Genomic DNA, 14927 nt, shown 5'->3' on the forward strand with positions numbered 1-14927 from the left:
AATGCCAGAAACCGGTCCCCGGTAGCTTGTTTCCTTCCCAGTGTAAGAATTGGCTTTTGTAGTTTGGTTTGCCCTGTTCCCATCATGCACTGGGACAGGAACAGACTAATTTGCATACAGCCATGTTCTCAAACTGGGATGGTGCAGTGAGCTAAAAAACGGTGTTGGATCTAGCCCTGATCTCTTGACTGGGTGAGAGTATTCTGTTTAATTCAGAGACTCTGTCCCTCACCACCCCTTGTTGTAAATATATGCTGTCAATGTGACTTGGGATGTTCGTTTTCATGCTGTGCTTTGGAAATTTGCATTCTCTTTGTCCACGTGGCATCTTTTGCAGTTTTTTCTTGGCCTGTTTTGTGCTGTCTGCGCTGCTGGTGCATGCGGCTATGCCATCATCTACTGTTGATGGGGTCGTGGACATTTTTCCCTGTTGGGGTATACGTTCGGGGATGGTCCATGTGATTTCTAGCGTTTTAATGCTGGGTCTTTCTCCCTGATTCATTTGCTCCTGCGGGGTTTATTCCCGGTTTTATTTTACTGGCCATTTCATGCTGTCCTGTTGGCTGTACTGGCTGCGGTGTGGCCTGGCGTTGCCATGCGTGGAGTTCCTCTCTTTCTGGGGACACGATTTGGCCTGGTCTTTGTCACCTGGTATCCTCCATTTTCTTCTTTTTGCGCCTTCTCCCTCTGTCTTCGGAGGCGTCTTCCCTGGAGGACCGGGTTGGGAGGTTGGTGGATTCCGCTCTCAGGAGTTCGTATGCGGCTTCTCCTTTTGGGGTGTATGCTTGCTCTTTTTCGGTCTGTGCTTCGCAGGTTCTTTTCTTGGGGGTCCCTCTTTCTATTCTCGGATGGTTGGGCCTTGTCCTCGGCTACAGGGGTGGCGGGGGCTTGTGAGGTTTCTCTCTGGCCTGCATTTTGGTGCTTTGCCATTCCCCTGGCGCCTTGGTCCGCTGCCTGCATTTTTTGCACTCCGTTTGATTCCCTGCCTCTGCGGCCCCTGCTGCTGCCCCCTGGGTGTCAGTCGGATATGTTGTGCCCAGGAGGAGTCTCTGTGGCCTGGTGGTTGAGTCTCTTCCTCTTCAGGTTCTGTGTTCCGCTCCTGGTGTTGTCCTGCTTGTGGGTCACCTGTCTCCTTTGTTGACATTGTTTCGGTTTGGGGGCTCGGCTCCGTTGTTCCTGTCTCGTTGGTCCGGTCTGATTTCCGAATGGTGAGTCCTGTTGGTCATCATTCTTGGTTGCCGGTTTCCTTTCCGGGGTCGTCCCCCTTTTAGGCTGTTTTCACGGTTGCTTGTTGTCCGTTGGCACTGTGATGCGTTCTGCCATCTTCTTTGGCGTCGGCCTATTTTTTGTCGCTGCACTCTGTGGTGCTAGTTTCGGTGACGGAGTGAGGTCCTCTTTCTCTCTGTTCCTGGTCCTGGCTCCCGTTGGTCTTTCTGTTCGGTTCTGCCTCCCGGAGCTTTGGTCGGGCTGGTGCGGCTGTGTCCCTTTTGGTTGTGCCCCTTGCTGCCCGGTCTTCCCCTCTTCTTGGTGGATGATTTTGGCTTCCCTAGGTCTGGGAGTCCCCTGTTTTTCTCGTTCCCTACCGTCCGGCTGCTCCGAGGTTTGCGGTGGTTGTGTTCCGTTTCCTGTTTTCAGGTGTTTTCTTTCGGCCTCTCTCCTGCTCCCCTGTTTTTTTTCCACGGCGCTGGCCCCTGCTGTGGGGGTTTGCTGGCCTGGTTCCGGTTTCTGGGGGCATTTTGGGTCAGGCCGTTCCTCGTCTGGTTCCTGATCGGGGGCTTCGGTTCCTCGGGGCCGGTTTGGCGCTTTGCTGGGAGCTGTTTCTCAGTGCTCGCTTTGGCGGCTCGTGTGCATTTGTGTTGAGCGTTACTGGTGGGGGTTGGCATGGCCCCTGCGCTAGGATGACACACATTTCGTGAGGCGCTCCATATATCCGGATCTGTTCTCTGCCCTGTTGGATCTTCTGCGGATCCTACTGGGTCTCCCTCCTGCCCCGGCTCGGGGTTGGTCGTATGTCCGGCGGATGGTGGATGCCTCCTCGGCTGTGGTTCCTTGGGCTCTCATGCACCTCGTGTCTTTGGTGTTTCTTCTGTTGACTCGCTGGGTCCTTTTTCATGCTGGTATCGAGGCTTTGGTTCCTCTTTCCCCATGTCTGGTGGCTTTGCTCTCCCGGCCTGGTGTGGGGGGTGCTTTCTGCTTCCCTCTCTCCTCTTGTTGTCCTCAGATGCCTGTCCTTGGGTTGGGGGCCCCGTCTGGGTCCTTGGTGGCCGGCTTGTCGGTTGTTCGGACTGGCGCTCCGGTGGCTCGTTGTTGTTTGGGCCTTCCTGGGGGGTCCCGGTATGTGTCTCTGTTCCTGCTGGCTTCCCTGTTTTGTGTCTGGGCGGCGTTTTCTCTATTGACTTTTGGGGGGTCTTGAGAAACATCCCTGTTACGGTGGTTGGTTTCTTTGTTGGAATGGTTCTCTGATTGTGCCTTCTTTTGGTGGCTTGGGCCGCTTCCCCCCCCTCCTCTGTTTGGTGCTGTCTAGTGCTCGTTTCGGCGGGACATATCCTTTTATTGGGACTATGCAGGGGTGCTTGGGACTGTGCGCTGGTGCTTGGAATGGCTCTGCGCTGGGATGTCTTGCTGCTAGGTGTAGCTTCCCTCTGTCTGTTCCTCTGTTCCAGGTCCTTTTGTCTTTGGTTTGGGACTCTGGTTCGGTTGTGTTTGCTTCCCCTCCTGTTGCTCTTCTCCCCCGCTTTTTGTTCCGGTGTGGCCTGTCCTCAGGGGTTGCGCTCTCGTTTCCTTGGCCTTCGGGTTTTCTGTATGCCTTCGCTCCCGTTTTCTCCTTCCGGGGGTTCTCCGGAGGTTTGGGGGGTGTCGGTGTTGTTGGGTTGGCCTCGCTGTTTTTGGTTTCCGCTCCTGCTGTTGCCGGCGGGTGTCGGTTTTGGCCAGCCTCCCTTGCCTCCGGCTCTGCTTCTGGGTCCGCAGCTGTCTTTGCCCTATCTTTGGCGCTTGCTTCTAACTGCCTGGCTCTTGAGCGGCTGTCTTTGGCGTCTTTGGGCTGTTCTTCTGTGGTGGCCGGTGGCATGTGTTGGTCGCGTTGCCTTCCGCTCTTTGGGGCTGTGTTGCACTTTGGGGCTCTTTTGTTTCCTGGTGCTCTTCTCTTGGTCGGAATCCGTGCTGGGGTTCCTGTTTCTGTGCTGGTTTCTCCGGCTTGGGTTTGTTGTTGGGATTTTTCCCTTCCACTTTGTCTGATCGTTGACGGCAGTTTGTGCTTGTCGGGGCCTTGGGGCTTCCTCTGTGGTTGTTGCCCTTTGGTGAGTCCACTTCTTCGGGGCTTTTGCTTCGTTGTCCGGGCTCTCCTGTGCTCGTTTCTTCTTTGGGCCTTGCCTGCTGTTTTGCATGGTCTGCGGTTGCCCCTTTCGTGTCCTTGTTAGTGGCGGTCTTGTTGTGGTTGTCCACTGCGGTGCCTTTTTTGCTGGCCTTCACTTCCGCCTGTCGGTTGGGTGCCTTGCTCGTTTTGTTTCCTTCTTTGCAGTTTCTGCTGGTTTGTGTTGTTTTGCGGCTTAGATCGGGCTTTTCTGCCCGTTTCTTCGTGTTTCCTTTTGCGGCTGGAGGTGTTCCTTCCTGTTTTGCCTGCTGAGGGGGTTTCTCCTGTTTCCCTTTTTTGGGTGTTTGCAGGGCTCTTCTGTTTTGCCTCCGATGTTCACTACAGTCTCGGGTTTCTCCTGCCCTGTTTGTCTCCTATGGGTTCTGTGTCTGCTTCCTGTGATGAGGCGGCGGGGTCTCTATCTGGGTGCTTTGTGGGGCCGCCTTTTGGCGGTCCCGTCGCACGTTTGTGCGACTTTCTCGGCTTGATGTTTTCTTGCCTCTTTTGACGATTTCTGTTGGCGTCTTGTTCGCTGCTGTTCGTTGATGCTTTGTTTATAGTTTTGTACTTTTGCATGGATCCCTGGTGTCCTGCATTTTTTCTTCTGGGTTCTGTGCTTGTGAGTTCCTCACGTAGTAAGGACTGGGACGGGGAGGACCCATGAGGGGGTAATGTCTTATTACTTACCGGTAATCTTCATTACCCCTACTAGGGTCCTCCCCGTCCCAGTCCTCTTCCCTCCCTCCCTCCCGCTGTGTTTGTGTCTGAGTCTTGTTGATAACAGGCATGGCGGTGGGTGGGAGGGGCTTATGTAACCTTCAACCTTTGGATTTCTGGCATTTTGATTGGCTGGGTGGAGGCAGGACTGCCTCACGTAGTAAGGACTGGGACGGGGAGGACCCTAATCGGGGTAATGAAGATTACCGGTAAGTAATAAGACATTCTTCTGCCTTGAATATTCATGCTAAGTTTTTGGGGAAATTCACATGCGGTAATTTCACTCCTCAAATTTATGATACTAGGATTGACAACTGCAGCCAACTCGGTTATTGCAGTATTTTCACTATTGAATGGGAAATTACCTCAGAACTCAGTATTTACTGCATGACACACTCTATGTTCCAGAGTTCAAGCATCTACACTGCCCTAGAGCATGCACTTTCACTGACCCAGCGCATGCAACTTCATTGACCCAGCGCATGATCCTTCACTGACTTAGCGCATGAACCTTCACTCCCCTAGCACATGCACCTTCACTCACCTAGTGCATGCACCTTCGCTGACCTAGCATATGCACCTACACTGACCAATCCCATGTACCTACACTGACCTAGGGCATGCACCTACAATCACCTAATGCACACACACTGTTCATAAGATCTTCCCTCACAGTCTACACTCACCTTGTGCACTCACAGCTGGGCCCGTCGAATCATGCACATCTGCACTCATGCCAAATGCACACACACAACACTAGACAACAGTAGAGTACTGCTCCACTGATTTCTGCAGATAATTCCTAAATTCCATTTGTTGTTTTCCTGCTACAATTTGTGCCATTTCTGTTAAAGTGGAATGACCCGATAATATCTGGGGGGCAATGACGGCTCAGAGCGGAGTCTTGTTAACTACGCATTCCATGAAACCAGGAGTTCAAACACAAACTCAGTTCGTAGACTTTACATGCTAAAAAGCATATAACCAATTCACAAAAGTGAACATTCAATTAAAAATCTCAGTTCATGAGAGAGGTGATGATTTTGGGATCCTTCCCAACTTAGGGGGAGGACCAAGCAGATGCCTTGAACACAAAGAGCATATCATGCTGAACTATTCAGTGGTGGTCCCATCCTTTTAGGACCACCCCAAGCATAGTTATTATGGGCAAAAATACAATCCCAACCAAAGGCCCTGCAAAGCATTATGGGATGGGATTAGCAGTAGGCAGTGAATATTATAGTATCCAATATCAAAATAATTACACAAAGAGCTGCAGTTCAACTCGTTGTTACTAGATGTCCCTCACGAGTCAAATGCAAAAGCATTGACCCCCTTTCATGAAGCTACAGTTCCCCTAGTCGTTACTAGGTATCATCCATTAGTCAAATACAGAAGCATTGAAACCCTGAGCTGGGAGCTAATACTATAAATTCTACAAAGAGCTGAACTGCAGCTTCATGAAAGGGTTTCAATGCTTTTGCATTTGACTCGTGAGGGACATCCAGTAACGTCTAGTGGAACTGCAGCTTGATGTAATAATTGCAATGCTTTTGCATTTGACTCGTGAGGGACACCTAGTAACGACGAGTTAAACTGCAGCTCTTTGCAGAATTATTTTTATCTTGGATACTATAATATTCACTGCCCACTGCTAATCTCATCCCATAATGCTTTGCAGGGCCTTTGGTTGGGATTGTATTTTTGCCCATAATAACTGTGCTTGGGGTGGTCATAAGAGGATGAGACTACCACTGAATCGTTCAGCAAGATGTGCTCCTTGTTTTCAAGGCATCTACTTGGTTCTCTCCCTAGGTTGGGGAGGATCCCAAAATCATCACCTCTCTCACTGCTTGCTAAACTGTGTGCCTATATGCATTTTAGCATGTTAAGACAGAGATGCTTGTTATTTTACCAAAAGTAACTGAGGTCTCTGTTGGAATCACAGAGTTTTTGGTTCAACTTCATGGAATTCCTTCAAGTAGTTCTGTATTACTGCATGTGGTAATACTGCACGTGGTTATACTTTATGTGGTTTTACTGTGTGTTGTAATAATTCATGTGGTTATACTGCATGTGGTAATCCTGCATGTGGCAGTACTGTGTCACTTGGAATACCAGTTGGGCAGAAACTTTAATCTTTATATTCTGGCTCAGCCCCTTTAGTGCTTTTACAGGATAGCTCGGCCTCAAGCCGTTTGTAAATAATCAGACATCCCAATTTTAATGTTGCTTTGTTCCCACTATAACTTTCTAACACACAAATGATGTTTGGTGCTTTATTTTTTCCAAATACTGGGATTTTTTTATTAATTTATGGGAAAAGTGAAAGCCGTCCCACGTAACACTGTAGTCTTGACTTCACTAGAGCTTAGCTCAGGCCTGGGACAGGCCTCTGCTGGAAGTTAATCAGATTAAAATGATCCTCTCTCTAGCTGTACTGACCAGAGGTAGAAATATGTATTCCCTCTCAGACATTCCTAAGGCTAGACAGGGGCTCTGCAAACATGGACCGGAGATTGGCCATCCCACGAGATGGATCTCTGCTTTCTTCACGTCACAACTAAATGTCTTTTGTCCGCAGCACTTCTTATCAGAACCTTAGTAAAGACTAGTACTGTATACCTTGGAGTAGCTCTATCACTCTGTACCATTTAATGCAGTGGACTGAGTAGTACAGTACACCTTCTAGTAGCTCTGTCACTCTGTACCATCTAATGCGGTGTGCTGACTAGTACCATATACCTTCTAGTAACTCTATCACTCTGTATCATCTAATGCAGTCTCTTGTCTAGTACTGTACACTCTCTAGTAGCTCTGTCACTCTGTACCATCTAATGCAGTGTACTGACTAGTACTGTATACCTTGGAGTAGCGCTATCACCCTGTACCAATTAATGCAGTGTACTGACTAGTACTGTGCACCTTCTAGTAGCTCTGTCACTCTGTACCATCGAATGCAGTGTACTAACTAGTACAATATACCTTGGAGTGACTCTACAGCATTTCTTCTTGTAGCTATGTTCTGGGGGGAGGTGTGTGTGTGTGTGTGTTAGGTACTGCGTTTTGCAGTGTAGTGGAATGACCTGTCTATGTAGTGTGTGCTCTAGATGAATGCACGCTTTAGTGAAGTGAGCAGTCTAGTGCTGTGCACTCTCTAGCACAGTGTACTCCTTCCAGATGTAGTTTAAATTAATCATATGTAAAACAGAAAGCAGTAATTACAGCCTTTATTTGTGTAATCAAATCTCTAATTATGAATCTCTTCTCTGCAGTGATGGTGACTCTGGATCCTGACACTGCTCATCGTCGGCTCATCCTCTCTGAGGGGCGGAAACGTGTGAGATGGATGGACACTGCACAGCCCCTGTCGGACAACCCCAAGAGATTCACCTTCTTCTACTGTGTGCTGGGGAGCGAGGGGTTCACCTCTGGCAGACATTACTGGGAGGTGCAGTTGCTGCAGGAGGGGATAGTTTGGTATGTGGGGGTTGCAGCAGAATCTGTGTACAGGAAGGGAGACTTCACATGCTCACCTGAGGAGGGAGTTTGGGCTGTGCGTGGGAGGAAAGGTCAGTACTCCGCTCTCACTTCCCCTCAGATCCCTCTGCCCCCTGGCGAGAAGCCCCTGAAGCTGGGGGTGTATCTGGACTATGAGGGGGGGCGTCTGTCCCTGTATAATGCTCATTCCATGGAGCTTCTCTACACCTTCCCGCAGGCCCCTTTCACAGAGAGGCTCTTCCCATACTTCCTGCCTGGGAAAGGAGCGGAGCTGAGGCTTGTATGAGAGCTGCAGGGAGCTTCAGCCCCTCATCCTTCCCTCCCACCCCCCTTCTGCAGTGATAACAATGTGACCAGGAGCACAAGCAGAGACGCTGTCAAATAATAAAATGGGATACATCTCTTGAGAAGGACCCAGTTATGAGGATGTTTATTTCAGCTTTAAAGGGCTCTTCTGCCTCTGCAGTCTGCATAGCACCCCATCAGGATTGTTCACAGGGTGACAGAGATGGTGTCACAATAAAGAGAACAGATTTCCCTCAATGGCCACACAACTCTAATGTAAATATATCTCTAATTTATAGTGAAATATTAGTGACGAATTCACAACAATCTATTTCATTTCCTTCAAAAAGTATAAAGTTTATTTCATTTTCTCTAAATTATCATTGCTTTTTTGTATAGGAATCTCTTTTATTTTTTCACAAGTAGGAAATTACTGTTTTTTAAAAAGGAGTTTTTTTTACATAAACATTTTTTGATTCAAAGAAAGAAAAAAGAAAAAAAGAACATGGTAAAATACATACAATACATGACTATATACAAAAAATAATTTCTTATACAATGCACCCAGATCATTACGCCCCTGGTAATAAACAATCTGTCACAACATTCTCACAGATTCACACCCTAACTGCATACATCACCACACCATCTGAAACAAGGAAACTGAATCAAGAATGGCAGAGGCACCCTGCCAATACACAGGTCTCAAGGCTTAATATGAGATCCCGCACTTGGTCGACGCGCGTTTCGGCGGCTCAAGGCCACCTTCTCCAGGACCTCTTCCAGATAAACAACCCAAGTATCCAGGGGACCTACAATATATATAATAAAGATTGTCACCAAAAAACATCCAATCAAGGACACAAGAGTAGCACCACGGCATAACATTGTTAAAAACAACACATTGTACCCCAACGTGACCGACCAGCATGTAAACTTAAAAAAGGATAAACATTCACATGTATACAAAACAAAAAAAATTCTTAAAAAGACAAGAATGAATAAAGAGAAATATGACAGTGTCATGACAGCTATGGTTTACATTTCCTCTAGTTGATGTAACTAGTTAATTCAAAAGCAAATCTAACAAATAGATATGCTCTATGTTGAGAATTTAATTTTGAGATACTTACGTTAAAAGAGTATATATATAGATTCAGGAAGGGTTTCTGTGGTTATATACTGTACTTATTCTATGTTTCCTGAGTTATGCGTCTTCCAATATAGCTTTCTGTGGGTAAAAGGACCAGATAGGGAGGCTATGTTCTCTATGTTGCTTATTTGGTCATAAATGAAATCCACATGTCAAGGTGTCTGTTACCCCTAGGGAAGATGCTGAAAAGTCCCGCTGAATCTCTTCACCGAGTCAAGTCATTGTATTCTCTTCAACTAGAATTAAATAGATTAAAAAAGAAATGAAGAGTAACTGTGACTACAAAAGTGTGTTTCATATCTGGCTATGTCTGATCGATAACACCCACCTATTTGAGCAGGCTAGTATTTCCATAATCATGGTGTCTTCTGTATACAGCTTCTTTTCCAATCGTTTGTGAGAAGATGCTTACAAGTATATTTGAGTGTCCTTTCATGATAAAGACCGAGATCTTAGCTTTAAAGTCTAATAAATAAATCATATACAGGAATAAAAAGCTCTCTTCCAAGCGTAAGGATGATCTTGTCCTAATCGCAATAAGGAGAATAACTAAGTTCAATAGGCTTACTCACATACATGTTTATATACTCGAGTCCATCTTGCACATCTAAAGGATGTAAAAGAAGATAACCCTAAACTATGTCTCTATATCGTAGAAACCCAGCGAAAGAAGGAATACAGATATCACATCACTATAGAGAGATCATATGGTAATGCCTCAATGTACCAAGAGCAAAATGCTACACAGTATGCATGAGCCCATAGTGCAATATTATACATATGTTCATATGAGCATCAATAGATATAAAAAAATAAGGTTACCGATGACACTTTACAACGAAATAGGGCATATCGTTGTACGATTCCTATCTCGATACCATACAATCAGAACATACTACCGAAAATGGCCAGGCATAGTACCAAAATACGCTGTTCGTGCTTAGAACGTGACCCTTTAATAAAAGCAGGTGCCAACAACCGCTACGTTTTTAACCGAACGGAACCTACAACCAGCAGATTTTCGTCACGAGAACATACGCTCCGAGCCCACTAAACATTGTTGACAAAGTGGTTATAACGTTAATAATAATATTCAACGAATGAATGAACGAGCCCAAAGTTAAGATAATTTACCACACCCACTCAACCAGCATATAACGAGTAGTGCTAGTATCCTCGAACTTACTTAATTTCAAAATGAGTACGGTCCGGAGTGTCCTTCTACTTCTCAACCCGATAAGAGATGAAGAGCAGGATGATTTACCGTGTATTTAAACACTTGAGCTAAAAGAGAAATATCGCGATAACGAGTGAGTTCCTGGAGGAGAAGTCGTACAAGTGGCTGGGGACTAAATCCCGAAAACGGGCTATGTCCCGCCATGAGTAGTGAGGATACTAATATCGTGGTTCAATCTCCAGCATGAAACATTTGCATAGCAGCACGTCACACCCAAAGAAGAAAGTATAGAAAAAAAGATAGAGAAAAGAAACTAAGGTCCCACCATCTATAAAGAGAAAAGTAATATCAAAGTTCTAAACCCAAAATGTGCGCATAGATAAGTAATATTAAATAGTGCATAAGGACTCAATGGACAGAGAGCACATTCTGTCTCATGGTCAATGCGCCGAATTATCTGCATCAATAGGTTTAATTTGTGAGTCACTTTAGGTCTCAAATCTTGGGACCTAAATAAATAACAGACTAGAGATGTAATAAGGATCATAGATATTAGGACCCAGTGTCCAAAGAGACGAGATAATTAAGCCGGTATGATTATAAATACATTAAATGCTCCAGTAGTGAAGTAGCAGTTAACCACTATTTAAAAATTCAATTGCATATTATTTCGTGACATACCAGTTTATCTCTTCGTTCAGGCCACGTTTAATACAGTCAAGGTGATAAATCCAGAAATTTTCACGTTTTTTACGTGTGATTTCCACTGGCTGTCCTAATTTAGATTGAACTTTCTCAAGAATAGACCATTTCAGTTCTTGTTCACTATGGTTCATATTCAAACAGTGTTGCACCAAAGGTGCCATCAATTTCTTAGTTCTGATAGCGGACTTGTGTTCACTAAATCGTAGGCGAAATTCGCGACCAGTTTCTCCTACGTAAGCAAGTCCGCAAAAGCAAAACAGAATGTATATAACATTACTGCTACGACAATTAGTTAGGTGACATAGTTTGATTTCTGTTTCATTATAGGTAATGACATCGGATGTTATAGCTGAGTTACATGTGTGGCAGGAACCACACCTGTGATTACCCAATATTGCCGGTAAACCTGTAATAGATAGTTGGCCGTCAAGGGGTGATCTCTTAACCTGACGTGTGTGAACCAACATATCTTTGAGATTTTTGTTACGTCTATAGGCCAACAAAGGAAATGGCATAGCAGGGGCATTTTCATCGGAGTTCAAGATCTTCCAGTTTTTGTTTATAACGTTCCTAATTTTGAAGTTAAGGGTCGAATGATTGATAACACATGTTATACGATTCTGCTTCACACGTTTAGACCCCTGTAGCAACGCTTCTCTGTTGTAGTACTTCGCTCTTTTGTAGCAGTGTCGCACAAGCCTGTGGGGTAACCCCTCTTGAGTAGCCTTTCTTTCAACGCATCTCCATGTTCATGGAAGGCAGCCATATCCGTGCAGTTGATGGTGTCTCCTAATAATCAGCCAGCCCTGTGACTTGTTATTATTAATAAATCATTGTCCATGTATCACCTCACTGACTTGTGTCCAAAGTTCCGAGCTCCTGCCCGCTGCCGCGGTCCCTCAGGGTCGCTGCGATGTACGCATTGTTTGGCAATGGGGCTCTGCTTACAGGGTACTGGGTCAGATTAAGGACAGTTCGACCAGTGCAACTGTACCTGGGCTGAACTGGGAGAACCGCTGCGTTCAGACATAACTTGGATAAAACAGCAGTATAGTCAAATAAATCAAATACAATGAGTTTTGTACCGCTGATTTTTTTAATTCACAGATTTGAAGGTGCTTTCATATGCAATAGTGAAGAACATGGAGGATCAAAGAAGTCCAATATTTGCCTGCGCTCACACACAATTGGTTACGCAGTAGAAACTGCGATTAATCCAGGCATCCTGGTTTCTATTTGTCTCTCCTTTTTACCTTAAATGTTAATGCTTTTGTGTTCCATCACCAGTGACTTGGGCTGGTAGTTCTTTGCCAGTGTTTAAAACTTCATTCTGTGAACAGTATTTCTGTAACATGTAAGCCTGGTGAGGCCAGTGCAAATATATCGCAATACAGAACAATTTGTTATACATTGCAGTGCATAAAATGTAAGGAATCCATCACAATTTCAGGCTGCCATGTATAATATGTTTTCTCGTGAAACATCTGCCCTGCTGTACAAGCCACGATTGTAATTTACAAAATGTGCCCTGTGCAAGGACATGTAAACTGCAGCATTTTCAAACAGGATCCTTTATTTGTGAACAATGTACAACAATACTATATTCTAGCACAAAACAACAAAATATCTCTGACTTGCCAATCTTTCCAGGGGCTCCACGCCCTAAATCGTTATGAATTCTGGGACTGTCGTTTTGGTTTACTTTAGTACAAATATTAACATTATCAGATTAAAATGGTTTTGCTGCTGATAAATTATTATAGGTCAAATATTTTGTAAAAACATACTAAACAGATCAATTTACAATACTTGTAATTGTCAGATTTTTTGTGAAAGTGAGAGATAAATACATTTTCTAATGCAGCTGCTTACAATTCACTGTGAGAGCCACAGGCTCGGGGAGGCTCAGAGAGGCACAGAGAGGTGCGGAGAAAAACGGAGCCTCACAGAGAGGCATGGAGAGTTACACAGCAACAGAGCAGCAGAGTGAGGCACAGAGAGGCACAGCGAGGCTCAGTGAGGTACACCAAAGCATGGAGAGGAACAGAGAGGTACGGAGAGTTACACAGCAACAGAGCAGCAGAGCGAGGCACAGCGAGGCACAGCGAGGCTCAGTGAGGTACACCAAAGCATGGAGAGGAACAGAGAGGCATGGAGAGTTACACAGCAACAGAGCAGCAGAGCGAGGCACAGAGAGGCACAGCGAGGCTCAGTGAGGTACACCAAAGCATGGAGCCTCACAGAGAGGCATGGAGAGTTACACAGCAACACAGAGCAGCAGAGTGAGGCACAGAGAGGCACAGCCAGGCTCAGTGAGGTACACCAAAGCATGGAGAGGAACAGGGAGGTGTGGCAGGACTTGCTGGGTACTGACAGGCAGAAAGGATGTGAGAGAAATGCCTTCTCCTCAGACTCTGGCCGGGTGGCACAAATAACGTTATCTTTACATTCCAGGGTTCTTAGTAAAAGATGATGTAGCCAGAGCCATGACTGGGTTAGTGCGTGAGATTGGCTGGTGTGTATTGTAGTACTTGGGGCTGAACTCGTACAGATACAGGTGTGCATGGAGAAGTGTGACCTTGTGTACACTCTCCTCCAGGTCTCCAGCGTCACTAGTGAGGTCAGAGAGCAGCAGACATCCTTTTGTTGATACCACAAGCTCTCTGAGGAGGAACTGATCATCACAAGAGTGCACGGTGATTGAATGGGGAGATTGAGTGCACAGTGAGGCATCTTTCACTACCATCTTCCTTATTGCAAGTGTGCAAAGTGATTGAATGTAAAGCCGCATTGCACAGTGATGCTCTTGAGGATGCGCTCACAGTCCTTATCACAAGATTGCAAGGTGACTGGAAATGAAGCCACAGTGCAAAATGAGGCTTTTGAGGAGAAGTGCAAAGTGATTGAATGTGAAGCTGCAGTGCAGTGAGCTTTGTCAGCAGTATTTCACCATCCTCCTCTGTATCACAAGAGTGCACAGTGATTGAGTGTGTTACTGCACGTCCTCGTCATGACCTTATTAGACGTGGGGGAAGTGACTGAATGTGATGCTACACCTCTTCCTTCATGCTGTCAGTACCTTACTCAATTCCCTGGGTGGCAGTTTTCAACAGCGTAGGATGTTTACAGAGTGCCCTCAGTGTGTGCTTAGGATGTTTACAGAGTGCCCTCAGTGTGTGCTTAGGATGTTTACAGAGTGCCCTCAGTGTGTGCTTAGGCTGTTTACAGAGTGCCCTCAGTGTGTACTTAGGATGTTTACAGAGTGCCTTAGTGTGTGTGTAGGATATTTACAGAGTGACCTTAGTGCATGTGTAGGATGTTTACAGAGGGTCCTCAGTGTGTGCATAGGCTGTTTACAGAGGGTCCTCAGTGTGTGCATAGGCTGTTTACAGAGGGTCCTCAGTGTGTGCATAGGCTGTTTACAGAGTGCCCTCAGTGTGTGTGTTGGATACTAACAGTGTCCTGAGTGTGTGTTCAGAATGTTTACAGAGGTTACTCACAGTGTACGTAGGATGTTTATGGAGTGATCTCAGCGTATGCTTAGGATGTTTACAGAGGTCCCTCAGTGTTTGCGTCGGATGTTTACAGAGTGCCCTTAATATGTGGGTCAGATGTTTACTGAGTGCCCTGAGTGTGTGCGGCAATGTTTACAGAATGCTGTCAGTATGTGGGTAGGATATTTACAGAGTGTCCTCAGTGTGTGCATAGGATATTTACAGTGTCCTGAGTGTGTGTTCAGAATGTTTACAGCAGTTACTCACAGTGTATGTAGGATGTTTATGGAGTGATCTCAGCGTATGCTTAGGATGTTTACAAAGGTTCCTCAGTGTGTGCGTAGGATGTTTACAGAGTGCCCTTAATATGTGGGTCAGATGTTTACTGACATTGCCGGACTGGGAACCAAAACTGGCCCTGGCAAAGTTCTCGGCCTCCCCCTCCACACTCGGGGATGTTGGAGGTGACGCCGATCGCTTTGCTAGGGCCGGGTTTCAGCTGATTTTAATGCAGGACCTGTAACAAAATCGCCCCCCAGGGGCTCA

The 14927-nt window shown here is 46.0% G+C and overlaps 1 protein-coding gene across 1 annotated transcript in view; it reads left to right on the forward strand.

The window, feature by feature from the left end:
- LOC147663263 (E3 ubiquitin-protein ligase TRIM38-like) overlaps positions 1–7981 on the forward strand; it is a gene marked incomplete at its 5' end in the record, with an annotated part of 159516 nt that extends 151535 nt beyond the window's left edge. The window contains one exon of the mRNA XM_086950578.1: positions 7342–7981. Coding sequence (XP_086806704.1) covers positions 7342–7853 — 512 coding nt within the window. The remainder of the gene's footprint in view (positions 1–7341) is intronic.
- Between the last annotated feature and the right edge of the window lie 6946 nt (positions 7982–14927).

This window comes from Lissotriton vulgaris, unplaced genomic scaffold (assembly GCF_964263255.1).
Source record: "Lissotriton vulgaris unplaced genomic scaffold, aLisVul1.2 SCAFFOLD_2756, whole genome shotgun sequence".
NCBI classification, from domain to species: domain Eukaryota; kingdom Metazoa; phylum Chordata; class Amphibia; order Caudata; family Salamandridae; genus Lissotriton; species Lissotriton vulgaris.